Source organism: Embiotoca jacksoni, unplaced genomic scaffold, assembly GCF_022577435.1.
Source record: "Embiotoca jacksoni isolate LCO1_2020_lvr unplaced genomic scaffold, fEmbJac1.0.p SCAF_13, whole genome shotgun sequence".
NCBI lineage: Eukaryota > Metazoa > Chordata > Actinopteri > Embiotocidae > Embiotoca > Embiotoca jacksoni.
In genome coordinates, this window is record NW_027185263.1 from 7692877 (window position 1) to 7718278 (window position 25402).

Here is a 25402-nt window from a genome sequence, read left to right on the forward strand (position 1 = left end):
TATAAAAATATACTGTAAACTGTGCTTAAAAAGTTTTATTTTTAAATATTTGTTGACTTTTTTTGTTCTTACAAAACAGCAAATCAAAGATTAGAAATACAAAAAAACAGTCCACTCCAGTAATAAAACATGAAAAATGTAGTTTACAGTACAATGTCCACTAGATGGCAGTGTTACATCATCAAGCTTTCTAATACAGGAGTCATCGTGGGACACAACAATTTAACAAATTAGTAATTGGATGAAGTAACTCCTTCCTGAAAGTCAGAATAAATCTGTGTGGCCTGCTGAGCTGCTGTTGAACACAACTCGAAGGCTGCCCCAGGCGGGAATGTGCTTCTCTTAGATCAGCGTGCTCGACGTTCAGGTCTGCCAGACGTTTGGAACCTGCAGGTGACAACTTCAATACCAACCATTCTTCATGCCCTGCAGGTTGTCCACGGTGACAGAGATCAGAAACAGGCTGATTTTCAATATGGCAGATTTTTTTTTTTATGACCGTCTTGTCCTCTTCTCTCTCCCAGGGAACTCTGGGAGTATCAGCAGCCTCCTGTCTGCATCTGCTCCTGGATCCTCTCCAGCACCTCCTGCATCTTCCTCAGCTACACAAAGGGACAAATGAAGGAGTTACACTGTAACTTGAGTGAGGGAGAAAGGGAGGGAGGGAGGCAGGGACGCACCTCTTCGTCCTTTTCGAAGATGAGTCTCTCCTTCTCCGTGTCAACTGGAGCCAGCGGTAGAGGAAAATCGGCCTCGCTCATGTCACCGTACTTCTCCCGCAAACTAAAACCACATTCAAATACAAACAGATAGGAACAGTGAGCGTCTACCTCGGTCATCACAGACGGTATCTGACATCTGTGTTGCAGAGATTTCTTAGTCATTTAACTGGCAGCATTGAGACCGATCAGTCGGTCGGACTCGGTGGGCGTCCCGCCTCCGCCCACCTGCGTTTCCTCTCCTGCACCACCATGCGTGTCATGTTCTGGATGCACTGGGCCCTGTAGTTTTCGTAGTGCATCTCCCGCGTCACATCCTTCAGATCCTGCATGTGCGTCCTCATCAGCATGTTCCTCAGCAGCAGGAAGTCGGAGTGAGCCGGGTTCTCCACTGAAGACGCAACAACAGTAGTGTCACCACACAGAACAACAGCAATCTACCAAACTGAAACAAAATCAAGGTGCTGAAACGAATCCTGGGAATCAAAACCATCTCGGTACAGACAAAACAATCCGTATGATGTGATTTGCATTACGTATAAATACACCATCCAAGTTATACAACTGGGAGAAAGAAAAAAAAAAATCGAACGGCAATGAAGATAAAACATGAAAAAGTATTGGATGTGTGTTTGTGTGTAATACCTTCGACCACACCCCAGGGATAGACACGACCCCTGAACTTGCGACCATTATTCTCCACCTGTACGTTACTCCCAATCACCGCAAACGGGATGCTGTCCTGCAGAAGAATCAACTGTCAGTCTTAACACGGATGGGACGGCTCAACCAGGTGAATGAGTAAACCGACCAACCTGGAGCATCTGCTCCTGCTTCTTAAAGTCTTCGTCCTCGTCTGAATCGCACTCAGGAAACTGGTAGATGTTTATCCCAAACTCCTTGATCTCCTCTCTGATCTGGAACACACAAGCACATGGAAACAGTGATGTTGGAGGTGGAGAGACTGAGAGCAATCATTATAAACTTCTCTCTTAGCAGATGCTGGAGAGCCTCACTACCTGAACTCTCCCATGATGAACAGAACAGGAAGACTGAGACACAGATGGAAGTTTAAAAGATGTGGGCATTTACCAGCGAGGGAAGGCTGAAGGTAAGACTTTAATATGAGTAGACCTAATGTTTTTTGGAAAAATGGGATGGATTGTCATGAAGTATGATACAAAGTTTCATGCCCCTCCAACAGGATGAACAGAAATAACTTTGGTTGTCCTTTTACTTTTAATCTATTGCTATCATCAAGTTAAAATTTACATTTGTCCAAACTGTGTGTTGGTATTTATGCTCTTATACCTTCATCTTCTTCCTGTAGACCTCTGATGGTGTCAGGCTGTCAGCTTTGGCCAACACAGGTATAATGTTGACCTTTTCATGCAAGACCTTCATACACTCCACATCCATCGGGCGAAGACTGACGCGAGGAAACACACATGCAGAAAATATTAATAACAATGTTTCCCCGAGGCTCGTCACTCTCTATCATCTTCGTGTGCAGAAGTAAAGCATGTCGTCAGTGTACCCATGGCCAAACGGAGAGATGAAGTAGAGGCAGCAGTGGACTCTGTTGTCCTGGATGTTTCTTCTGTTCAACCCGCTCTCATCTCTGAAGTACTGCTCAAACTGCTGGTCGATGTAGTCCTCTATTTGTTTCCAGCTGACGCAAACACATCAAATGTCTAATGTAAATAAAACAACCAACCTTGTGGGGATATTTATAATGTGAACGATTTCAAAATGAAAGTATTTTCTATGTGCTTGTACCACAAGTTGAATTCTGCTTTTTGACTTTGGGGTTGAAAGTTGCAACCATGAAAAACAGTGTTTTATCTGAGTAAATTTAATTTAATTTAATATTATTCTATTTTATTGTATATATTGTGCATTTTCATATTTAATTTTTTTTTTTTAATTTCTTTACCTGTAACTATAATGCTGCTGTAGTGAAAAATTTTTTTCCCCTTGTGGGATTAACCCTTTAAGCCCTGGAGACCCCCAATTGGGGGGCAGGGACTAAACTATTATTAAAATATGGACAGATATACTGATATTTACACATCTCAACAAATCTCACAAGTGTTCCCTTTATTATTACACATTTTTTTTAATTTATTTTATTTTATTTTTTTTAATTTTTTATTGTGGTTGCAGAGATATACTCTTTTTTGCAATTTTTGAGCAGAAGCCTAAAAAAATAGGTGTGTTTTTAAAGGGTTAATAAAGTAACTATCTATCTATCTACCTATCTATCTACCTATCTATCTATCTACCTACCTACCTACTACCTACCTACCTACCTACCTATCTATCTATCTATCTATCTAAAGCTGGTGTTGACTCTGCAGGTGGAGAGCGGTGCTGCAGGCGTACGCCGATGACCTCACCTCTCTGTGTTGTTGATGGCATCTCCAAAGCCTGGTGTGTCTATGATGGTGAGCCTCAGTTTGATTCCTTTCTCCTCGATGCCAATGGTGTGTTTGATGATGTCGACTGTTTGATTGATCCGTTCTGCAGTTACACACACGAGCAAAGTAACTAAATGCACACAGGCTGCGAGCAAGCAGTGTGTACGGGCATGTACAAGAACACACAGGCACACTTCCACCGGAAAAATAACAGCGAATGAAGTTGATTTTTCAAACACAGAGAAATTGTAAAACTAATCTTACCTTCGGCATTAGGAACTTTTCTGTCTTTGTAGAGGTCGGTGAGGAATAAACTGTTGATTAGTGTGGATTTACCGAGGCCAGACTCCCCTGCAGAGTAAGACATAACATCCAGCTGTACATCTTCCGTACTCCTTATCATAAACCTTATTTCAACACGTATAGTTAAGAAACTTTGACTAAAAATGACAGTATGTATTCCAGACTCAGTCAACAGACTGACCTGCGACCATAAGTGTAAATGTGAAGCCTTTCTTCACTGTCTTTCTATGAACCTGGTTGGGCAACGTGGCAAAACCGACGTACTCCTTGTCTTGATCCTGCGCAGGGAAAACACAAATACAACTTCAATATACAACGTGCAAGTAAAGATTTAATAAGTTAGCTTAAATAAATAGCAAATAAAAACTATAATTGCAAAAGGTTTCTAATTAAATAGAAACAGATCGTTCTTACTGCCACCTTGAGCTGCAGTACGTTAGTAAAGTATAATTTTATTCATATAGCACCTTTCAAAACCGAGGTTACAAATTGCTTGACGGAAATATAAAAGGTTAAACAGAACAAAGAAGAGTACAGCATGTCATACATGACTCAAAAACAAAAACTCTTGTCTTTATCTGCGACTTAAAACACCCCAGAGAGTTTGCTGACTTAACTCCCAGGGGAAGACCTTTCCACGGTCCCCTTGTGTTTTCAGTCAGTGTCTGACATCAGGAGCAAAGTTTCCATAATACAGTTCGGAGACATTACAGAATGTAATAGCAGTCAGGCATTAGGACCGTAGAAATCAGAAAAGATGCACTCTGGGGTCTGAACACGTCAACATGAAGCTTCATTTTAAATGTACAAGTTGATGTTGGAATTCTGAATTTAACTACCTCAGTATATTGCTTTTGTTGAAGTGTACCTGAAGCAGCTGCAGATATTCGCACAGACGCTGGCAGTGGGTGTAAGAGTTTAACTTAGCAAAGAAAAAAAAACACACCTCTGGAGAGTCATAGGGGTCAAAGCGACCCCAGGGGCTGTGTGGACGCGAGGTAGGGCTGAGCGGAGAGTCTACAGACACCTGAGTGGCAAGCTGCCTCCTCAGCGGCTGGGGCTGAAAGTCTGCGTCCAGTCCAAAGTGATTGAATCTGGGAGGGACTGTCGGAGAGCCGGCAGGGTGGAAGGGGACGGGACGGGGCGGAGGGGGAGTCCCGGGAAGGGTGTGGGATCTCCCATTCATTTCTGTCCCAGTTCCCTCTGCCTCACGATGGCCCAGCGTCTGGTGCTGGCCTCCAGGCTGGGAAACGGGTGGCAGATCCCTCATGGCGTAAGGAAACTGTACGTTATCATGGTCCTCTATGGACAGACTGGACAGCTGGGACAGAAGGCAGCAAAGTTACACAAGTTACACTCAAAATCGTACATTTAAATCTTGGGCATTTTAAGGACTGCAGATTATTCTTGTGATTCGCAGAGTTTCCAAAAGTAAAACGGAAGCAGAGCCTTCAGCTTTCAAGCCTTTCACCTGTAAAACCAGCTCCCAGTTAGAGTGCAGGAGAAAGACGCCCTCTCTACTTTTAAGATTAGGCTTAAAAGTCTTCTTTTTGATCATATTTATAGTTGGGGAAGACTAAAATGACCCTAAACCATCCTATAGTTTTGCGGTTGCAGGCCCAGGTTGCTGGAGACCTCCCACAATGCTCTCTCTCGTCGCCATGCACTTAAATGCACCTCATCGCATCTCATCACCTTTTATGTCTTCTTGCTCCTGCAGTTTTGTGCTTTTTTTCCTGCATGTATCTGATCTGTAGCTACTGGACCCACCAACCTGCCCAGTGTCCTTTGTTTGTTCTATCTATGCTGTTCTTTTCTCTCTCTGCTCTCCCCTCATGCCAACGAGTGGCAGGTGGCCACTCACCTCTGAACCTGGTTCTGTTGGAGGTTTCTTTCTGTTAAAAAGGAATTTGTCACTGTCGTCAAGTGTCTGCAGACGGGAAAGTAGTTCAGATTCTCTCTGTGGTATTGTGTGGTTTCAGTCTTATGTCAGCTGACCTGAGATGACTTCTGCTGTGATTTTGCATTACTTAAAATACAATTGAAATGAAAAGTAGATGAGTAAAGCTTTGACTGACAGGTACCTCATCCTATAAGTCAACAGTGTACCCTCAGGTTTGCTGTCAAGTCGAGCTGAAAGCTATCAAGAGCATGGAAACAATAGTCTACTGTTTATGACACTGGAAATCAGAGGAAACCACAAGTGTTAAACATGCATCTTTGTACAGTTGACAGTAAATGTCCCAGCGATACTATGCTCTCGACATGATGAGTGCGTGTCCTCTGTTGCAGTTGTTGATGACAGTCTTTCTTTCCTGATTAGCTCTGACCTGTGATCCCATTACACCATTACAAAGGTCCTCATCCATCTGTCCAGGCCGGACGGAGAGACGGACAGTAGATAATATGGAGCAGGAGGTTTGTAAACATGAGGGTCAGGCTTCAAACGCTCGTCGCCAGTGGGCTGGATTTTTAAGAAGCAGCTTTCGGTGAGGAAGTTATAGTGTTTCTAGTAGTTAAAATTCACCAGAGCTGTATTTTTTTTTTTTGTGCTCTCTCTCTTTTTTCCCAACACCTCAGAGATTCTACTCGCTATCAGGAGCAGCTCGGACACCCGGGGCTCCACCTGTTTCCCAGGAGATAAACACATCGCACTGTTGACCTGGTCTAAAGACAGCAGAGCAGCAGAGCCCACACTGCTGCTGGCCTGATCAGGGTTCATCTGGTGTCCCTCTTCCTGTCACCTCTCGTTACCAACGATGCTTTGCAGCAGGATTAAACCAGCTTCTAATGCCCTGACAAGGTTGGGGGTTGGAGATTTAACTCTTAAACACACACACACACACACACACACATACAAAAGCTCTAACAAATACTACATCTACAGGCTCTTCTACAAACATGACCTACCTGCTTTTCTGAGAACGTGGCAGCTTGTTTTGAACACGGAGGACAGTATATATATAAATAAATAAATATACATACATATATATATATATATATATATATGTATATATGAATGTGGGTAAACATTTAAAATGAAAAACAAATGCAGACAGGTTTGCTGTAAAGAGCGCATAATGAAAACAGACACTTATTGTTGTTGCTACATGAATAAATTAGATTAAAAGCCAAAAAATAAGTCCTTTTACGACACTCTCGTGGTGTCAATAAACAAAGCTTCACAATGAAATGCAGCACTAAAGTTTACACTCGTAGAAATAAAAAAAAAAATAGGCTACTGAATGACCTATCACAACGTTGTACCCATATAGACAGTGACGTGTAAAAATACAAGATGCAAAAAGATCAACTTGTGTACAAGAATACAAAAGCCGAGTGATACAGACGTACCTTTTTTATTTGTGCGAAATCTGACCGGAGACGACATGTGGTCCATGATGCTCCCCGGGTTTCAAATTGTCCCCAGATCAGAGGCAGGACACGGATACTATAGTCTACACAGCTTGCTTGTGTGTGTGTGTGTGTGTGTGTGTGTGTGTGTTTGTGTGTTTGAGCGCACGCGCGCGCGAGAGAGAGAGAGAGAGAAACTCATAAACAGTGTTTCCATTACATAGTCTGTCCACCAGATGGCAATGACACATTTTAGGGAATTTTAAGACAATTTCTTTTCTTTTTTTTTTTTTTCAAAAATGCGTTTCAGTTATTTGCTTGTGTTAAAAAAAAATTTAAAAAAAAAATTATATATATAAAATTATTATTTAAAATTTTTTTTTTAAAATTATATATCAAGCTATATAATTAAATACAGATTTCATAGATGGATGTCTAGCTGCAACTTACTGTTTCAGAGAGCAATATGAGCGCAGTGTAATTCCCTGGGCAGACAAATGTTTATCGTTTCTCAGGTCTTACCGTAATGCCTAGTATATACAGGAACCCCAAAACAAGGTGGGCGCTGAGTGACCGCGGTCTTCTGGGATAACAGCTTGTTATCAATTCGAAGGGTCCTTTAGAAAAGAATAGCAACAGCTGCTTTTATTTTTAAAGTCTACAGCAGGTGAGTGTTTGATCTGTGGCTCATAGGTTTTATAGGCTAGAGAATTTATAGAATTATTCCCTTAAGGTTAATGATATGAAACATGCTGCAGTAGCCTACATCATATTAACAATGATGTGTGGCCATTTAAGAAATAACATGTTGGTCATCTGTATTAAATGATAAGCAAGTGCTGCCTTTGATGCTTTTACTCCTCCAATGATATTTACACCGAGTCGTAGACATTTGTATATTTCTTTATTGTTTTATCTACAGTTCAGCAGTAGTTTCACAGCTCAATGTGTTGGATGTGTTTTGACATTTGTCAACAGAAAATACATAATGCATACTGATAAATAATGCAATGTAACTTAATTAAAGAATAAAGTGACATGTGTTTCACAGCTTCTGACTGAAGTTGAAACCAGAGCCCAACTGATAAATTGACCAGCTAGATTTATGCAGATTTTGAAAATAGATATCAGCTAACTCCAGTATCAGTCGGGCTCTAGCTGCAACTGCATAGATACGGTTTCAAAGACCAATATGAGGCCAGTGCAAATGTATTCAGCTGCAGGCAGATCTTCACTGTTTCTCATGCAAAATTTCCCATCTAAATCTGTGCTGATTTGTTTCGTGCCTCAAAAGGTTTCCCATGCATAGTCCCCCACATATGACTTGTCTCCCGGTTGGTTGAAAAGGCACCGATGTCTTCAGATGAGGCAGTCAGAGAAAAGAGCTGTCCTCCATAGAGCTGTCCCACAGCACTCTGCATGTCCTTGTGGGCCTGTTTGAATGACCAAACAGCGAGTTCTTGACCTGCAGCGGTTGCGAGGCGTCATGCTGGCCCTTTGCTTTCCCTGTGGGGTCATTGTGTTCATAACTTTCAGAGCCATTCTTGTATGAGTCTGTGCTTGTAGACCTGCAACATGACTGGCTTGTGCCTTGAGACCCAGTCCTCACGCCACAGTCGTCATGCGTGTGTTGTTCTCCATTCAAATTGTCAGGTGAGCTATTTTGGTCTTGGCTCTGAGTACAGTGATTAGTCTCTGTGTGGTCAATTGCAGTGTCTGAACATTGTGTTAGGGTTGTGTTCTGCCTTTGTGACTGTGAACACTGGGTTTGTTCTTGAGAAACAATAGTCTTGTCCTGGATGTGAGTGGTGTTTTGGTGGGTGGTGTTCTGCCAGAAGGCTCTACAGAGCTGCTCCAACTCAGAGAGCAGAGGCAGACCGATGTCCAGGTGCATCAGCAGGTTCCCCAGCCACTCATCCAGCTTTGGAAAGGAGGGACTGAAAGGGAGAGAGTTGCAGTGATGAGAGGTTGTGGGGTAATACATGCTCTACTACGTGTAGGCTATTGGTAGGCTCCTCTGCACTATATCAGTTTAGTTTGTTTAAAGTGTATTACTCAGTACAGTATTCAGTGTTTCCCACAGGTTGAGAATGTACTTGTGGTGGTGTGACCAATGTGCAAGCAGAGACTCATGCAGTTTCGAGGCAGAGTTTAACCCAAGTTATTTAAGGATGTCCCATAAACACCTCACATGTACATGAGCTCAAAGAAGCCTCTCTCCACTCAGTTACTTCAATTCAAGAAACACATACAGTACAAGTATAGGGTGAAAAAATAGTTTAAAACGAGTGAAATAAGGCTATTTAATGTACGATTTACCGAGTTGAAACGGAGTTATTTTATCTTCCTGGGTGGGCCACCCAAGTCGAACATAATGTGGGAAACACTGATACTGTTCCAGATGCACTTAGCCAAACAGTCCTGCATGAAGAACTAACCTCATTACTCTCTGTGTAAAGGTAGAAAAACAACAGCTGAATACTCTGATGTGAGTCATAATGGACTGAAATGATAGAAACACCCCTCACCACTTTAATGAGGTGCCTATTAGGTTTTAAATAGTGGTAACGTGACGCACAGTTGTTCTGTTAAATGAACTGAATTAAATCATTTAAACATGTTTTGAGACAACAAGTAAAAAAGAGCTGCTTGGTCTCGGTATAAGTGAGCACCATTTACATATAAAGTAGCTCTTCATATAAATGGACAGTTCAATTGTGGTAGATTTGTATAGTCGTACCGTTTATCAGAGTCCATGTCGCAGCAGAGGACAGCCAGCGGCAGGAAGGCAGAGGGGCACTGTGGAGGGTGGTACTGCTGCAGGAAACCAGGTACATTCAGACCAAAGTCATTTGTCCGGGGAAGGAAGTCGGGGTCGGCACTTACTCTCCCGATTATCTTAAGAGGGACAGAGATTGACACATACTCGGCTTTAAAACTGATCCCTCATGACTAAAACAGGTTTCGACTCAGACAATCCTCAGTGTTGGTCGTTTATTCAATCGATTGCTTACCATTTTGTTTGTTCTTACCTCACATATCATAATACCGAAGGAAAAGATGTCCACCCGCTCATCATAGCTTTTCCCTGAGAGGTGCAGGGGAGACATTAGACACATTTTACACATCTGTGTATTCTTACTACATCTGCTACTAGACTTGAAAATACTATTAGGCCTCCTGCACTGTTTCCCTCTTGTTTGTATGTTTTAGTGGAGCCCTTATGCTATCGAGATGAATAATTTAAGTGATTATCAGAATAATTCACGTTTAAGTTTCTGTCAATTAACAAATGAATTAGTTGATTAACCATTGCAGCTCTGAATGAATCATATTTCATTTTTAAAGAGAAAGCAGCATTTATTTTTGTGGTAATTTGTTTATAAATCCAGCAGTAATATAAATCCAGAAGTAATTTGCAACTGATATTTGTATTTATTTTATTATATGTTAACATGCATATTGTTTTAGTGATTTTTTTTTTTTAAATTTTGTTTTGTCAACTACGGTACAACATTTAGAAAATGTTGTCCAAGTACAGGAGGATAATGAAATATTGCTGTCACTTCTTTACCTCCTTTACATATGGACTGCTACAAATAAGTCAAAGTAAGTTTAGATGCTGTCATTGTCCTTGTTTCAGTAATCAGAAACCCTTTGTTGTAACTGAGCTTAAAACCCGGTTCACTCACCATGGATCATCTCAGGGGCCATCCAGTAGGGGTTTCCTACCACAGTGTACCGCTTCCTCCGGTCAATCCTGCGGAGCTCTGACAGCGGCCCCTTTGCACGCCGGTCCAGAGAACAAGTTCTACTCTGATTCCTCTCCTCCATCACGAGCCGTGCTAGTCCAAAATCTGCCACCACCACAGACTGGTTCTAAACAAGCAGAGAAAGATAAAGAAATGTTAGGAACGTTTCATGGATTTGATGGGACGTGGAACAACTTGTTTTTTTATTTTTTTTTACCAACTTGAAATCAAGAGTCCTTTTTAATGGGAACCAATGGAACCAATCACTTACCTCTCTGACCAGGCAGTTGTGTGAGTTCAGATCTCGGTGGATAACATTCATGGAGTGTAAATATGCCTTTGAAGGAGACATGTCATATACTTTAGGAAACATTTTAAAAGATAACATTAAGTTTGCATACGAGTATTTTATTTGACCAGAACAACTCACCATTCCAGCTGCGATGTCTTTGGCATAACCAACTCTTATATTCCAGGGAAAATCCTCATCCTACAACGACAAGATTTTGCCCAACATAATTTGCCTGTTTACTCTGACAGGACTCGTGGAGAAATATAAAAAACTTATTTTAACTCACGATTTTTACGATAGTCTCTCGGAGAGTTCCTCCCTGGATGTATTCAGAGACAAAATTTATTCGTTTGTCCTTATAAAACAACCCAATGAACTTGAGAACATTGGGATGGTCCAGACAGCGCATCACCTTCACCTGTGAGAGAAACGTTAGTTAAAAAAAACATCCTATGTAATTGACCTCCAACTAGTTAACATGCTCATCTTGCTGAGGTCAACTTCCAAAATGCGGCATTTCCTGCTCTGATGACCACTTACCTCCTTTAAGAAAGTTTTCTGCGTCTCTTCGTCAAAACTTATCAACTCTTTCATCACCATCACCTCCCCTGTCTCCTGATGTGTCACCTAGAGAGCCAAAAGATGATTACAATCCCGACAGCTGTGAACTGGATGAAGTGAAAGAGTTGACAACTTGGCATACAGTTGTTTAAAATGCTTTGAAAGTGTCAACTTTAAGACTTACCTTGACAGCCTGTCCAAAGCAGCCCTTGCCTAACACCTCTCCATGGATGAGGTCTGAAGGTCTGAAGATGCGGTGGGTCCGATCTCCAGGGTCGACGCGAAGAGACTCGGATCGAACCATGTCTCTCTTTTGAGATAATAGCGACAGTGCTCCAGGGGACAGGGAACACTTATCAATACTACAACTGCGCCTGAGAAAGAAAACAAGACTTAGACAGAAAGAGGGGGAGTAATGAAATCAAAGAAAAGTCTTACAAACAGTCGGCACTTACAAAATGTGTCTGGATCGCATCCCTATGATTGCTTGGTGCTGAGGCGGTGAGAGGCTCATCCCAATTTGTTCATCCGTCTCCTCTCGTGGACTTGGCTCTTCCTCGAGGCTCGGGAGTTTCCGTGTTGAAGCGAGTTTATCGCGGACACAGGGCTCAAGACAGGTGATGTTATCTGGGACATGGTCTGATTGAAGGAGGTCATGAGGAGACTGGGGGTTGTGTTCAATGGTCAGCTGCAGGGGTCTTCTCGTGTCCTGGATCACACGGTTTATCTACAGGAAAGAATATTGTGTTGACCCTTGAAGGTGATGTTGTAATGGTTCTTCAGTCCGACTACATCTTTTCCATACTCATGATGTTCTTTCTGAATCACAGTGGTACTTTGAAGCCTACCTCATCTGGGGAAATATTGCAGACCGGGATGCCGTTGACCTCCAGTACTTGATCACCGGCGTGGACAGATGACAGTAGGTCTGGGTTGAGGACAGTTGAATCTAACCTTAAGCAGAGTGGCAATGATTGAAGGGGTGGAGGACCAAAAGGAAACCTGCTGTCACGTCCCTCATTGGTTTGTGATCTGCCGTTTTGAATTCCCCAGTCTGGCATTTTGGCCATTCTTAGTTTTTTGGAGCCAGAAATGACCATATTTGGACAAGCTGGGGACGAGCGAGTGGTGGATCTGACTTAGAATATGAGGACAATATGCCCACCCACCTACACCGGCAACCTGGCTGCAACCCAGCAATGTCAATCGAAGTAGACACGCCCCGAAAGATAGTTCTTCCTCAGCAAGCGAATGACCCCATAATGACTTTGCATTTCATGACAATAGTGGACGTTTTTTGAATGGGAGTCTATTTGAGTCAGCCCCTTGCGGCCCTGAGTGGTATTGCACTTCAAGGCACATTCACTTTTCAGACCTGGAGACTTTGTCCATTTTTATATACAGTCTGTAGGTAAGACGGGACAGGATGAAGGGTTGGAGGTTAGTGCTCGGTAAATGCATAGTTCCTTATTAATGCTGACTCACTCTGTCACCGTGACGACGGGGCTTTTGTCTTGGCTGAACTCAGCGGCTACGGTCAAGCCTCGTCCGCCAACAGCATGGGGAGGAAGTGACACCAGCGCCACCATGTGGGGACTCTCGGTGAGCGGAGAAGCTGACCTGACGGCTGATACAACACCTTGACTGAAGCAGTGGCCACTGCAGAGACAAATGAAGTGACAGAACAAAGGACACGTCAGGATATTAAATCTGTATGACCAACAATAACAATAATACCTTCTACATTTTATTTCATTTCAGCTAACAAACTTGTGGGCTATGTGCATTAGTTCAAAGAAGACTCGTTTCTTCCTTCCAGCTTTTTGCTTACCAGTAGAGTTTGGAGCGTTCGATGAGCGTGTAGGTGTCTCCGTCTCCAATGACCATTTCACAGCTCGTACAAGTGAAGCACTCGGGGTGGTACTTTTGCTCTCCAGCAACCTGTTTATGCAGGGAAGTCATGCGGTGAAACACAATGCAGAGGCCACAGGAGTAATGTTGTCTATTACAAGAGAACATTTGGTCATGTCAGCTGGAGCAGCTCTGAAATATAAGTTTTCTTTCTCATTCGTGCATAAAGGATGTTTTCAGAGGATATCCTCTTGTTTTGGAGTCAAAAGAAGGAAAAAAAAAAAGCATTTTGGTTTATATCGGGACGAAACAAAGTGGTAGGAAGGCTTTGAATGAATGAATAGTTGGTGTAGCATGCTGTGGTTTTTGCATTCCTTGTTCTGATATTTGATTCTGACTGCACTTCTGTTTCTGAATATTACATAATACACATTTGACTTGTATGGCCAGTTTGAACCACTGGTGGCTTTCAATGATCAATAGAGCAGCTATTTATAAACCAGCTTACCAACTATCGATCAATTGGTTAACGGCTGAATCCAAAATGTTTTGGAGCAAGTGAGTAGAAAAACAGAAAGGTGCCCTGTTTGTTGAATTTAACTGTCATTATTCTACCGTCACAAAATAAGCCCTTGTTTCATCCAGAAGTGAATCATGTCCAGTGAAGTTTGTAGCCTATAGATAAAGGCTCTTTTAAGGGACAGTTTTACTGTGATCTTAAGGTAAATTATTTCCTCACATCACAGTGACAGAATAATGTTTTGTTTATTGCTTTGTGGTACGAGGTATTAACTGTGCCGGTGACAGCGGAAGGCATTATATTTTCAGGTTATGCGTCCGTCTAACCCATGCTCGTGAATGCTATATCTTACACGTTCCTTGAAGGAATTTCTTTATATTTGGCCAATGCATACTTGTCACCAAGGATTAATTGATTAGATTTTGGGGGTCAAAGGTCACTGTGATCTCACATCTTTCCCATACTTGTAAATGCGATGTCTCAGGAACCTTATGGGACTTTCTCCAAATTTTGCACAACTGTTCACTTGGACACAAGAATGAACTGATTAGGATTTGGCTTTGACCTCACAAAAGACATTTGTGGCGATAACTCACACGCAGTAATTGTGACAAAATTTCACACGGACGTCTAACAGGATACTTTTTTTTTTTTCAAATTTGGAGTGATTGTGAAATTACCATAATGAGTCCTGTTGTAATGGTATCTTTGCAGCCGTGGCAGTGTTCTCCATATCGGGACCAGTAGTGCTTCTTACAGTAGAGTTGTCCCTCTCTCTCGTAGTACCAGTGAGACAGGATGCAGCCACATTCACAGCACCTACAGAAAAGAGGAAAGCATAGAAGTGAGAGACACAGCGTGATGGTGAAACAAGATGGTAGAAAGAGGAAACCAGAGAAATGCAGATTTAGACTGCCTGTTAACTTCAGTGATGTTAGAGCCAAGTAACATGAGCCTGATTAACGATGGAACACATGAGACCTGCGAGGAAAGTCGACCCGTTAGATCGTCACACACAGGATCACACTTCCAGGTCAGTTGGACCACAGTTCAGCCTATTTTTTAACACAGGATGCTGTTTCCCTGTTTCCCTGCTGCCCAACTCCTTTCTTCTGTTTTGTTGAATTTTCAGAACGACGCTAATAGGAGCTGAGGCTGAGACATGAAGCGGTAGCTGTTTCTCGAGCACTCGAAATGCAGTTATCTGCACGGATGGTGTTGAAAGGATGTATTAGAGATGTCAACCTCATGATGTCACCGTTACAGAGGGGGCATTCAGCCAGGAGCCAAATTAATGTTGCTTCTTACAAAAGGACTACTCATGTCGGGTCACTGGTCAGTCACATGTCTTGACAAAAACACTGTTTCCCCACAGACACACACCCACTCCAGATTGCACAAGAGCACAAAACAAACTGAAAACATTTTGCAGTTTAAAAAGCCACTCATTCCTTAAGTGCATTGCAGCAAGCTCAATTTCAGTTCTGTAAAATCTGCGTACTGAAACGTTCAGTGGACTCCTGGATTAAACAGAATAATACCCGTGTACATTAAAACGCCTGCTTCCTTATCTCTCCAGCACTACAACCGGAGTGGGAGGGAACTTCCTGGACTGTGTACTGGTGCATGTTTCCTGCCACCCTGCCTCAACTGTAAATGCCATGCTGTAGTTACAATAGGAAATTAAAAGGTCGCCTTACGTTGAAAATAAAGTACTTTTAATTGAAGAGGGAAAAACTCAACCTTCCTTTACTGCTCTTGAGGACGTTTATTAATAGCACCATGTTTTGCATATTGGATTTTATTTAAAGCTTGTCTTGATTACATTCGAAAATAGTTGTGTCATGAGTGCAGCTGTAAATCTTGTAACACAGCTTAAAGTGATGATAATCATGATTTCTTAAATAAATTTTGGTCCTCATCAGTTTCTGCTGTGGTGGGTTTGTATTGTGTCCCAACAGCTCGACTCACTTTGTTGCTGCTGCTGTTCATAATGTAAAACATAGCAGAAGGTTTGGAGTAAGACCTCTTTTTCTAACAGTGTTGTGGGAAGTGCTGTCAGGGATCTATCCGACCTGCCTTTCATTCACTGCTGAGGAAATAATTAAGCAATAAAATGGTCAAACAGACGCAGGTTTATTTTTGACCTCCTGTCTTTGTTATTGTGCTGCAAGCGACGGATGTGGAACCTTCCAGCTGCACATCTGCGATTCCGCTTTAACATCTGGTCGCGAGAAAAACCCTGAAACCCGCCCCGATGTATATCCAGAGAATTCATCCTCCTTTTCTGTTTTCCTACTGCCACTCATTTCCTCACATTTCTCTGCTTCTCCACCTGAAAGTCTTCACCTCATCTGGCTTAAGTCTAATCTTGAGGCATTCATTCACCTCCTCTCTGTTGTTTGTGTGTGTACATCTGGGTGTACATCTGACAAACATGTTTTGATGGCAGGACCTTTATAATATGGGTCAAATGTTAAGAATCCAATGACGTCTTCTCATGCCGTGGTTTCCTCTCTGCTCTGTCTGTGTCGGCCTGCCAGACTTCCTTTAACAAACACTTCAAAAAAGGAAATATTTGCTGCTTTTGATGTAATTGTATTATGCCGGGTGTTTCCGAGATATTGTCTTAGTGATGTCGTGTATATTGTGAAAAATGTGTGGATTATTTTGTAGAAGAGTAATTGTTGACAAATGGAGATTGCACCGTAGGCAGCTTGGAAGCCTAGACGGCCTGTTGTTGTTATTGTTTCATAAACTACTCACACACACTCATAGTTGATGTGAAAATAAAAGCAAAAGTGAAGCATGAGTTACTTGCGTATTTGTTGTGGCAGAGTTGTGTTTGAGGAAGTACACATGCAGATGCTGAGCTACAATTCATTTGTCTTTCTTTTCTCTCACTCTCACAAACACATCTCAGAAATAAATGACTTACCGTCCTTTCATTCCTCTCCGAAACCTCTGGTCCCGCCGAGACATTCTGCCCCGCCAGTCGACCGATAGACAGCCGTCACACACAGTCCACCTGGTTAAGAGAGGAGCTTCTTTAGCTGCACGTGTTCATGACCAGATAATAAACATACTCCGCTGTGTAACCGGTAGCAGGCGTTGTCTGTTATTTATTTATGCGTAAAGGCCTCCCATCGATGTGAGCTCCCTCTCCGGTGGGCAGGGTAGCTGTGTGAGGAAAAAGGTCTGACCCACTGACACCAGCTGGCCAGTTTCCCCCTGCTGGCCGTTGAGAAACAGACCTATCTCAGTATAGTCGCTCTGCTACGCCCTCCCCCTCCTGCTTCCCCTAGTATGTAGACCTCCGCAGGATATAGTTACACTCCTCTGAAGAGAGGCCACCGAGTGTCGGAGAGTTGAGCTCACAGGTTCTAAAATGTGAGCCTGGATGGCTTTTAATGTGAGTCCAGATAAGTGTGTGTGAGAAGTCTCAGAAGTGGTGTGAGAGAGCTGTTTAGAAGTAAGCTCTGTTCTCATCAGCGCAGGCATAATCTCTTTATGAATGCCCCAATTATCCGCTCTGTCCTGATCTGACAGTAAGGCACTCTATTTATCACACACAACCAAAACACAAACAAAGAGGGAGAATCCAGTCAAAGCGCACGGATAGAGACCAGCTCGGGATCAGAGGGACAAAACCGATGAAACTGTTCAGTAGATAGTTCAAAGTATCCATGTGAGTGTGACATCTATTTGTCGCACTGCAGGTTTCCAGTAGTGTTTTTTTTGTTTTGTTTTGTTTCACACTACGTTTTCTGCAATCAGCCCAGTCATTAAATTTAGAATGAGGGAAGTGGTATACGATATCAGCATATGCATGTTTTTATTGCACCATGCAGACAAACCTGATCTACAAACTGAAAGACAGAAACAGGTGTGTGGTGTGTGTGTGTGCGTGTGTGCGTGCGTGCGTGTGCGGAGGGGGTGTTTCTATCATCGAATATATATATGAATATCATCGAAGTTATTTGTTTGTTTTGACTTGTATTACAATATTTGTATGTTTCTGTCACTGTCTGTGTCAGCATGTCTTCTGTGATTTAGTTTCCATCCTCGGCTGTTTTGTTCACGGCGTTAAGACGTATTGATTGACTCATTCGTTGCACCTCTGCCGTAGACTAGATAATAATGCTGTGTATCGTTGAAGAATTGAGTGTAATACACTCTCAGTTTTACAAAGTAAAACGTGCCATAAGTTGGATGGGCGTTGCTGTGGAAATCCTCATGTTAAATGATGTTTGCAGACGATTTCAGGCTTTGCTGTCCTAAATCTGCTGAACCTCATGACACGTGACACCATTCTCTGGCCTTGACTATACCTCCCTTTAACCTGACCCAAGATACCCTTAGGTTGCCTTTAATTCCAGATACACTGCACCTCGACCCACCTTTATATCCACGCTGTATCTGCTTAGGCTAAATTGATGTGGCTGGCCTCACTAGCTAAGACATTTTTGTCTTAATGCCTTGACCCAGCTTATCAAGTTCCACTAGTCTTACTAACGTTTACATCAGAAATGGTCCCCAGTTGTTGGCAAAGTGCAACTTTAAAGGCCAGCTCAGACTGAAGGGTCATGACGAGATGAATTGAAACTTGTAACTACGCACAATTCGCTCGTCTGAAACCTTTCGAAACACAGCAATGACCCTCTGTTCCTTTTTTCACCCGTTTTTTTCAGGCTTTTTCGTAGCTTGATGTAATTTTAAGTGTCTTAAAACATGAATGAGGATAGTGATCGCGACTTTTAGTTTACTAATCTTGTTTGCGTGACTTTAAGTGTTTCTGTCATGCAGACAGCGGTTTCCAAAAAAATTTATAAGGTGATAAGGCTCTCTTTCTTCCATTGAAAACTGCTGATTAGCTGTTGAAAGAAGTGACATGTGCCTGACGCTCTAAAACACGACGCAGGTTACACCATCAGCTGGTTTGTGTGGAGTTAAGATGCGCCAGTTCACACCGCTGCAACTTTTTCCTGCAACTTTCTAAAACAGTTTTGTCTCACTGTGAATCTTTGGTCTGAACTGGGCTTAAAGTGTTCTTGAATCTCATCCTAACCCAAACAGAGAGCGATACTCTGCGGCATGCTCAGTGGTCCAAACACCATCTCACTAACTGGTGTTTTGTTTCAATCCATACTCGACACTAAATGTGCCCCAGGACCACCCAATCTTTATCTGTACCCACACACTCAGCACGACCCTCCATAGCTAGTTTCAATCAACACAGTCTCACCAGCTATTTTTCTTGATGAGTCACCATGAAAATAATGCTCCACCGCTGTGCTGTTTTAACTTTTTTGGGTTGCACGCCCAGTGCTTTTCAGTTTCCCTTTTTCTCTCAAATGTGTGGTTGTTAAAAAGCCACAATAGCTGAACATGTTAACACCAACATCTGCCTCTGAATGTGTAGCTTCCCCTTCTTGCCTTGTGACACATACTCGCCTCAATGTTTGACATTGTTTGTGCAACATAAAAAAAACATAATTCTAGTAGGTATAAAATAGTACTAATTTCAAACAATGTCATGTCATTTGTCATCTCTTTATTTAAGAGAACGTTGTCAGAACGTGTACAAAAGTGCATAATTTTCTTCATAGGCCACAAAAACACAGATGTTACAAACACATTTTGAGCTGCATGATGAAGACACAAAGCTCAAATGCAAGATGAGATTCAATTACACTTTTTTTTTATCCTAATGACATCACAGACTGCATTGTGATACAGCACACATTCAAGGACAATGTAGAAAAAAAAAGCACTTAAATTCATCATGGCAGTGCACAAGTTTAAATCACCCACACAAAAAAATAACTAACTCAAATACCTATTACTGCATTAATGCACTTGAATTTGTAAAATGAGACTAAATAGATTTCTCAGCATAATTTAAAAAGTCTAGTAAACGTGAACAGTTTTCCAACAGTGTTAAAGGAGGTACGTCAACAGAAGAAACAGTGATGATCAGTACTCCTCATGTATTCTTGTCATGTTACCTCACATTTAGTTTGAAAGCTTACCATGTTGCAATAGCTAAAAAGAAGCCACATCATCCTATCATAACAAATACATCCTTTTAACAATGAAAAAAAATATGCATGTTAACCAAAGTTTTACACTAAAACCACTTAGTGTTGTATAGCTATGAAACAGTGCCTTTAATGTTGTGAGGTTTAACATCTGAGCCTCCATGATTGATATTGTTGAGGCCGGAGTGCAGTCAACACTAACTGATGGCTTTTCAAGGATCTGACAACACCCAGTCAAAAACTCTACTCAGAGTTTCTTCTGTTTCTTTGTTTGTACACGTTGTTGGATCATGGTGATACTCACACAGGAACACAAACGATATTCAACGCATCAACAAAGTAAACAAAAAGTGTTTTATGGCACAGCTCGGCCTCACTAGTAGAAATAGAGGCTGATCCTTCATTTTAGTGGTTCCCAGCCTGGTAGTCAGGATCTCCAGAGAGTTACAAGGTGATTCATTAAGGGAAAAATAAAAAAGTATTATAACAAATTTGAGTTACAGACCAAGGCCCACATATTTTATTGTAATTTTAGGCGCACATATTTGGTGGAAGAAAATGTTCCATTTTTCATCTAAAAATTTGCATTTTAGCTTCAGTTTGGATCATTATTATTTCCATATCTGTGCAAAAATTTTTTTAAAAGGTAGAGCAGATAATACATAAAACACACTTACAAAAGAAGTCTACTGAGGAACAACTACAACGTGAGATCTGGAAAAAGTTGTTTAGTTAGTGTTGACGCTCTAATGATTTTACTGTGGTTTAGCTTAGGTGGTGCCCAGAATGACTTGGGTGCTGCATGTAAGCTTTACAATTGCAGGGAAAACCCTGGTAGAAGTTTTTACATTTTCTTGTGAAGAGTTGAATATCTTTTAAGTCTAATTGCTGAATTATCCAAGCAACAGTGTGACAAGGGACAAATTTCACCAATCTGCCGTCTAAAGCAGAGGCATCACCTTGTATGAAGGAATCAGGATCCTGACAGGTTGAGAACCATTTTCTCATATTTAAAGAAATTCTTGTATAAAATCTAAACAAATGAAAATGTAAAATGGCTGTAATGTGTCGAAGCTTTAGCTTCTATGGCAGGTAAGACATTTCCAATCTGGCATCATAGCACCACTGTTGTTTGAATGAGGTCACTTCCTGTTAGTTGGTCTCTCACTTCCTCCTTCTGCCACAGTATTTACCCTGACAGCCAGCACCTGAAAACCAGAACAGACACGATTATTCGTAATTTTACATCCATCTTACACACGGCATTGTACGTGCAAAACCTGCACTCTTAAAGAGCTTCACCTACTTCAACATAAACACATATGTTCTCACACTGGTTCAAAAAAACAACAATCGTTCAGTCACTTCATATGGAAATTACTTTTAGTCAGTGTGGCTTCTCAGTGACTTTTCATTTGAAGAGTTGCCTGTTCATTCACTGGTCAGCCACAAACTTCCTATATTTGTACCTGTAAAACCATGTACTATGTTTTAAACATGTCGGTTCTGTGAAACCACTTTGAGTTACTTCAGAGGGTGGGACATTCATGCGGAAGCTGCTATTTTAATTTAATATCATTACTGAGGGGGATAACGTATTTCATGTTATCATCAGAGGAAACAAACGGAGTATTGTTTGTTTCGAGCCTGACCGACACTGACCCATTTTTGGGGTCAATTCTGATATTAGAAATATATACGCATACACAAAAATGGATGTAGCCTGAAATGCAGGTGTGAAGCTGGTAGTTGCCATCCTGGCATCATAAAGAGGTACATTGGCTGCTGGTCTGTGAACACGTTATTTCTGCTGTAAAGTTGTGCATTTTTACATGGAAATCTGTGGGAAAAGACTCTCCTTTAGAGCCAGGCTCAAGTGGCCATTCACGAAACAGTAGTTTTTGACACTTCTGAGGTGGTTTCCTTTTTCAGCTGGGGAGGTTTTCTGCTTGCTTAGGAAGTTTATTTTACAGTTTAACAATAAACGTAATGTTCAAAATGACATCAGTGCCCTGAAACATTGAACTTAACTGGAAATGTAATTATTATATATATATATATATATATATATATATATATATAAACCTATAAATAAAAACAAACAAAAATAAAGCAATTTCTATCATCTTTAACTGCAGGATGTTCTGTAAAACAACATGATATTATTATATCATGTCAAAAATCTAAAATTTTAATCTAATCTAATTTATATGTATGATGGGTCAATACGTGGGCAGACTCTCAAGTTACAATCTTTGAAGTCAGAAGAACTCCACTCCAATTACACAAAATCCTACTGTAGTAATGTACAGTTTATATACAAACTGGCTTACTGTAAAGCAAATACAAAGTGTGTGATTTTTACCTCTGTAGCCGCTGGCTCCAAGTAAGGCCTGCATGGCTGCATATTTGGCTGCCTTCTGGGCTTTGGCTGAAGGGCAAGACAGTAAATACAGTAATGCTACAGATAATTATCCAGCATTAGAGATTATAAAAACATGCATGCCTTCATTTTTCCAAATAAATTTTCACAATTATCCATCTGTTTTATTTTATTTATTTCACTGATAATTATGAGACATCATAAACTTTCCTCTCTTGTGCTTAAGACTAAAAAGTCTGTACACTAAAAGTAGTGTAGTATGTGTTAGAGAGGCTAATTAAAGCTTATTCCAGAGGACACAGTGAGTTTTCTTACATTTTTGTCCAGCCCCAGCGTATCCTAGAGAACAATAACAGGAAAGACAAGTCATGATAAACAACCGATGATAATAAATAAATAATCGCCATGAGTCTCGGGATAAAAGCATTTTCTTTTTCCTTTTAAGGTGTCTACAAATTTCATCTTTATTCTCAGTTGGTTGCTTATTGTTTGAATTTATAACAAATAGTACGCTGAGTATTAGAGACTTTAAATGCGAGTCTGTCTTACCTGAATAGCCTCCACCAGCCACCCCACCATAGCCAGGGCCAGCACCCCCTGCTGGAAGAAAGTACACATTACAGCCTAGAAAGCATGTCTCCTCTGTAGGTATTTACTGCACAGTCGGCAAGGCAAGTTTATTTGTATAGCACATTTCAACAACAAGGCAATTCAAAGTGCATCACATAAAAGCATCAAAACATAAATCAAAAGAAAAGGACATTTAAAAACAATTTAGTAGACTATTTATTGTGATTGTCTTTATTTTCAAGTCTCAAGATGAAGTTGTCATTATCTGAATCACTGTTGTGGTTTTTGTCAGGGCTTCATTCAAACTTACCTGGTAAGCCACCTGGTCCTCCTCCTACTCCCTGGCCTACTCCTCCAGGACCTCCTGCCCCTCCTGTTCCTCCTGCTCCACCACCTGGTGAACACAGGTGTGGTTGAGGTATGTTAGAATATGTAAATGACAAGTAACACAATACACATGTTTCCCAGTAGTAACAAATACAGCTGTTTATCTTTGTAAATGTCATAAATTAAACTCGGGGTATAAAAGCAGACCTGTCAGTAGATTTATGTTTTCTTTGCCTTGCATCATCAAGGCTGTCGGTCTACTTAACAGCGTTTAACCTTTGTGAGTAAGCACTCCGAGTTATGTCGTTTGATCAACACTACCACCTGAGTTAGTCATGTTTTTTTTTACCACTGATCCGGGCGCACCTCCGATTTAACCATGGGCCTAATATACGGGTGGCGGGGAGCAGAGATTGTTTGTTTAGGGTGATAGACCTTAAGAGTTTCCAACATGCTGTAAAAGAGCACATTGTCGAGTTGGAGAACCAAATTGCGATCCAGCGAGAGTTCAGGTCATTTGCATAGAATGTTTTCCCTTTGACTTCTTAGAACATCACACTAGGACCCAGCTGACAGTCTGATCCTGGGCGATAAATTCACGCTGCACAACCCTGTGACTGTCAAAGAAATCCCACCTAAGTGCTCCTGACCAGATGTTGGTCTTGGAAGGCGACGTTCTGCCCCTCTTAAAAACGCAGCCGGCTCATTGCTTTATTGCTGAAGATGTTCTGAAGTATTTCAAGACTTCCATTGCTGATTTTGGGAATTTCACACATAATTTGATGTACGTGGTTGAATTACTGATCTGCCGAACTAGTGGTCACAAATTGTAACTCCTGTGCTGATGTTGATCAAGCAACATAAATACGAATACTTACTTACGAAGGTTATAGCTTTCCTTCTGCTTGGTGTGTACGCCATTCTCTACCCTGCAAAGTAGCCAGAGTTGCTTTTCATGGGATCCCACTTATTGCTGACCAGACCTCATGACTCACATCCTGTTGCTTTGAATTGCAGCATACTTGCACAGGGGATATGATAAATTGTGGATCCAGTCAGCAAATGAGGCGTGCCATGTTGCCACAGAGAGTCATTAGATTTGTGTTTCAGTATCTCCCTGCTGTAACTCACAGACATTTGGTGGTCTATTATGCAAAGCAGTAATACCTTTGTTGTTGCCGGGCCAAATTCCAGCAACATGTATCAGTAATTATCAAAAGCTTTTGGTGAAATATTTATATGATATCTATATATATATATCTATATCTATCTATATATATATATATATATATACCATAGAAAAAAAAATTCCCCTTGTGAGATTAATAAAGTATCTATCTATCGATCTATCGATCTATCGATCTATTGATCTAAGAAATTTACCTGGTCCATAGCCAGTTCCACCCAACGATGAGCCGTAACCTGATTTAGAAGGCTTTCTTGTTTGGCCACCAGGTCTGTATCCCCCAGCCCCACCGGGTCCAAAACCCCCTGGCACTGTTCCAGCACCTCCTGGGCCAAACCCACCGGTTCCAGCACCTCCTGGGCCAAACCCACCGGTTCCAGCACCTCCTGGGCCAAATCCACCGGTTCCAGCACCCCCTGGGCCAAATCCACCGGTTCCAGCACCTCCTGGGCCAAACCCTCCGGTTCCAGCCCCCCCCGGGCCAAATCCACCGGTTCCAGCACCCCCTGGGCCAAATCCACCGGTTCCAGCACCTCCTGGTCCATATCCTCCTGGACCATAGCCACCAGGTCTAACTCCAGCTCCACCAGGACCAGCTCCTGCACCTGCAGCTGGAAAACAGATGTAAAGATATAAACACAAATGTATGCCACATCAAAGTTTAAAAAGACATTTAAGATCCCCAATCCTAACTCCGACCTCACCTGATCCATAACCAGCTCCTCCATAACCTGAAAAAAAACGGATGAAAAAAGGTTTGGTCCAACTAGTGTCTGGTCACAACACAATACATCAAATAGGTGTTTCCATCACTGCAATGTATCACCTGGCATTTTTTACTTGTGACCCTTACGTACCAGTTTTAGGTTTTCTTTTTCCTAATCCTTGGCCCCCTGGTCCAAATCCTGTTCCTGTACCAGCACCACCTGGTCCAAATCCCGTTCCTGTCCCAGCACCGCCTGGTCCAAAACCAGTTCCTATGCCAGCACCCCCTGGTCCAAACCCTGTCCCTGTGCCAGCCCTGCCTGGTCCAAATCCTGTTCCTGTCCCGGCACTGCCTGGTCCAAAGCCTCCTGTTCCTGTCCCGGCACCGCCTGGTCCAAATCCTGTTCCTGTCCCAGCA

At 41.8% G+C, this 25402-nt stretch overlaps 2 protein-coding genes across 2 annotated transcripts; both read right to left on the reverse strand.

Annotated features, from left to right (window-relative positions):
* Positions 1 to 26: 26 nt before the first annotated feature.
* LOC138196282 (septin-5-like) lies at positions 27 to 6907 on the reverse strand. The gene is made up of 12 exons (XM_069146176.1): positions 6789 to 6907; positions 4389 to 4763; positions 3624 to 3720; positions 3404 to 3490; positions 3119 to 3242; positions 2257 to 2391; positions 2031 to 2148; positions 1535 to 1636; positions 1365 to 1461; positions 948 to 1110; positions 681 to 783; positions 27 to 602 (listed from the first exon to the last, which is right to left on the reverse strand). The coding sequence occupies exons 1-12, from the start codon at positions 6840 to 6842 to the stop codon at positions 540 to 542; spliced, it is 1518 nt and encodes a 505-aa protein (XP_069002277.1). The 5' UTR covers positions 6843 to 6907; the 3' UTR covers positions 27 to 539.
* Positions 6908 to 7678: 771 nt separating this feature from the next.
* LOC138196280 (LIM domain kinase 1-like) lies at positions 7679 to 16978 on the reverse strand. Its single transcript, XM_069146173.1, has 15 exons — positions 16711 to 16978; positions 14453 to 14591; positions 13233 to 13342; positions 12887 to 13060; positions 12250 to 12355; positions 11857 to 12128; positions 11586 to 11775; positions 11381 to 11467; positions 11127 to 11258; positions 10979 to 11038; positions 10820 to 10885; positions 10489 to 10675; positions 9829 to 9884; positions 9537 to 9694; positions 7679 to 8733 (listed from the first exon to the last, which is right to left on the reverse strand). Exons 1-15 carry the CDS (start codon positions 16752 to 16754, stop codon positions 8169 to 8171), a joined length of 2346 nt encoding a protein of 781 aa, XP_069002274.1. The 5' UTR covers positions 16755 to 16978; the 3' UTR covers positions 7679 to 8168.
* Between the last annotated feature and the right edge of the window lie 8424 nt (positions 16979 to 25402).

Coding starts and splice junctions, on each gene's coding strand:
- LOC138196280 (XM_069146173.1), bottom strand. CDS start 16,754: ATGTCTCGGCGGGACCAGAGGTTTCGGAGAGGAATGAAAGGACG. Junction 11,776..11,856: donor ATGCGATCCAGACACATTTT/GTAAGTGCCGAC, acceptor TTTCTTTCTCAG/GCGCAGTTGTAGTATTGATA. Junction 10,676..10,819: donor ACAACTGCCTGGTCAGAGAG/GTAAGTGATTGG, acceptor CTGCTTGTTTAG/AACCAGTCTGTGGTGGTGGC.
- LOC138196282 (XM_069146176.1), bottom strand. CDS start 6,842: ATGGACCACATGTCGTCTCCGGTCAGATTTCGCACAAATAAAAAAGGT. Junction 1,111..1,364: donor TCCCTGGGGTGTGGTCGAAG/GTATTACACACA, acceptor TTGCGTCTTCAG/TGGAGAACCCGGCTCACTCC. Junction 784..947: donor GTGCAGGAGAGGAAACGCAG/GTGGGCGGAGGC, acceptor ATGTGGTTTTAG/TTTGCGGGAGAAGTACGGTG.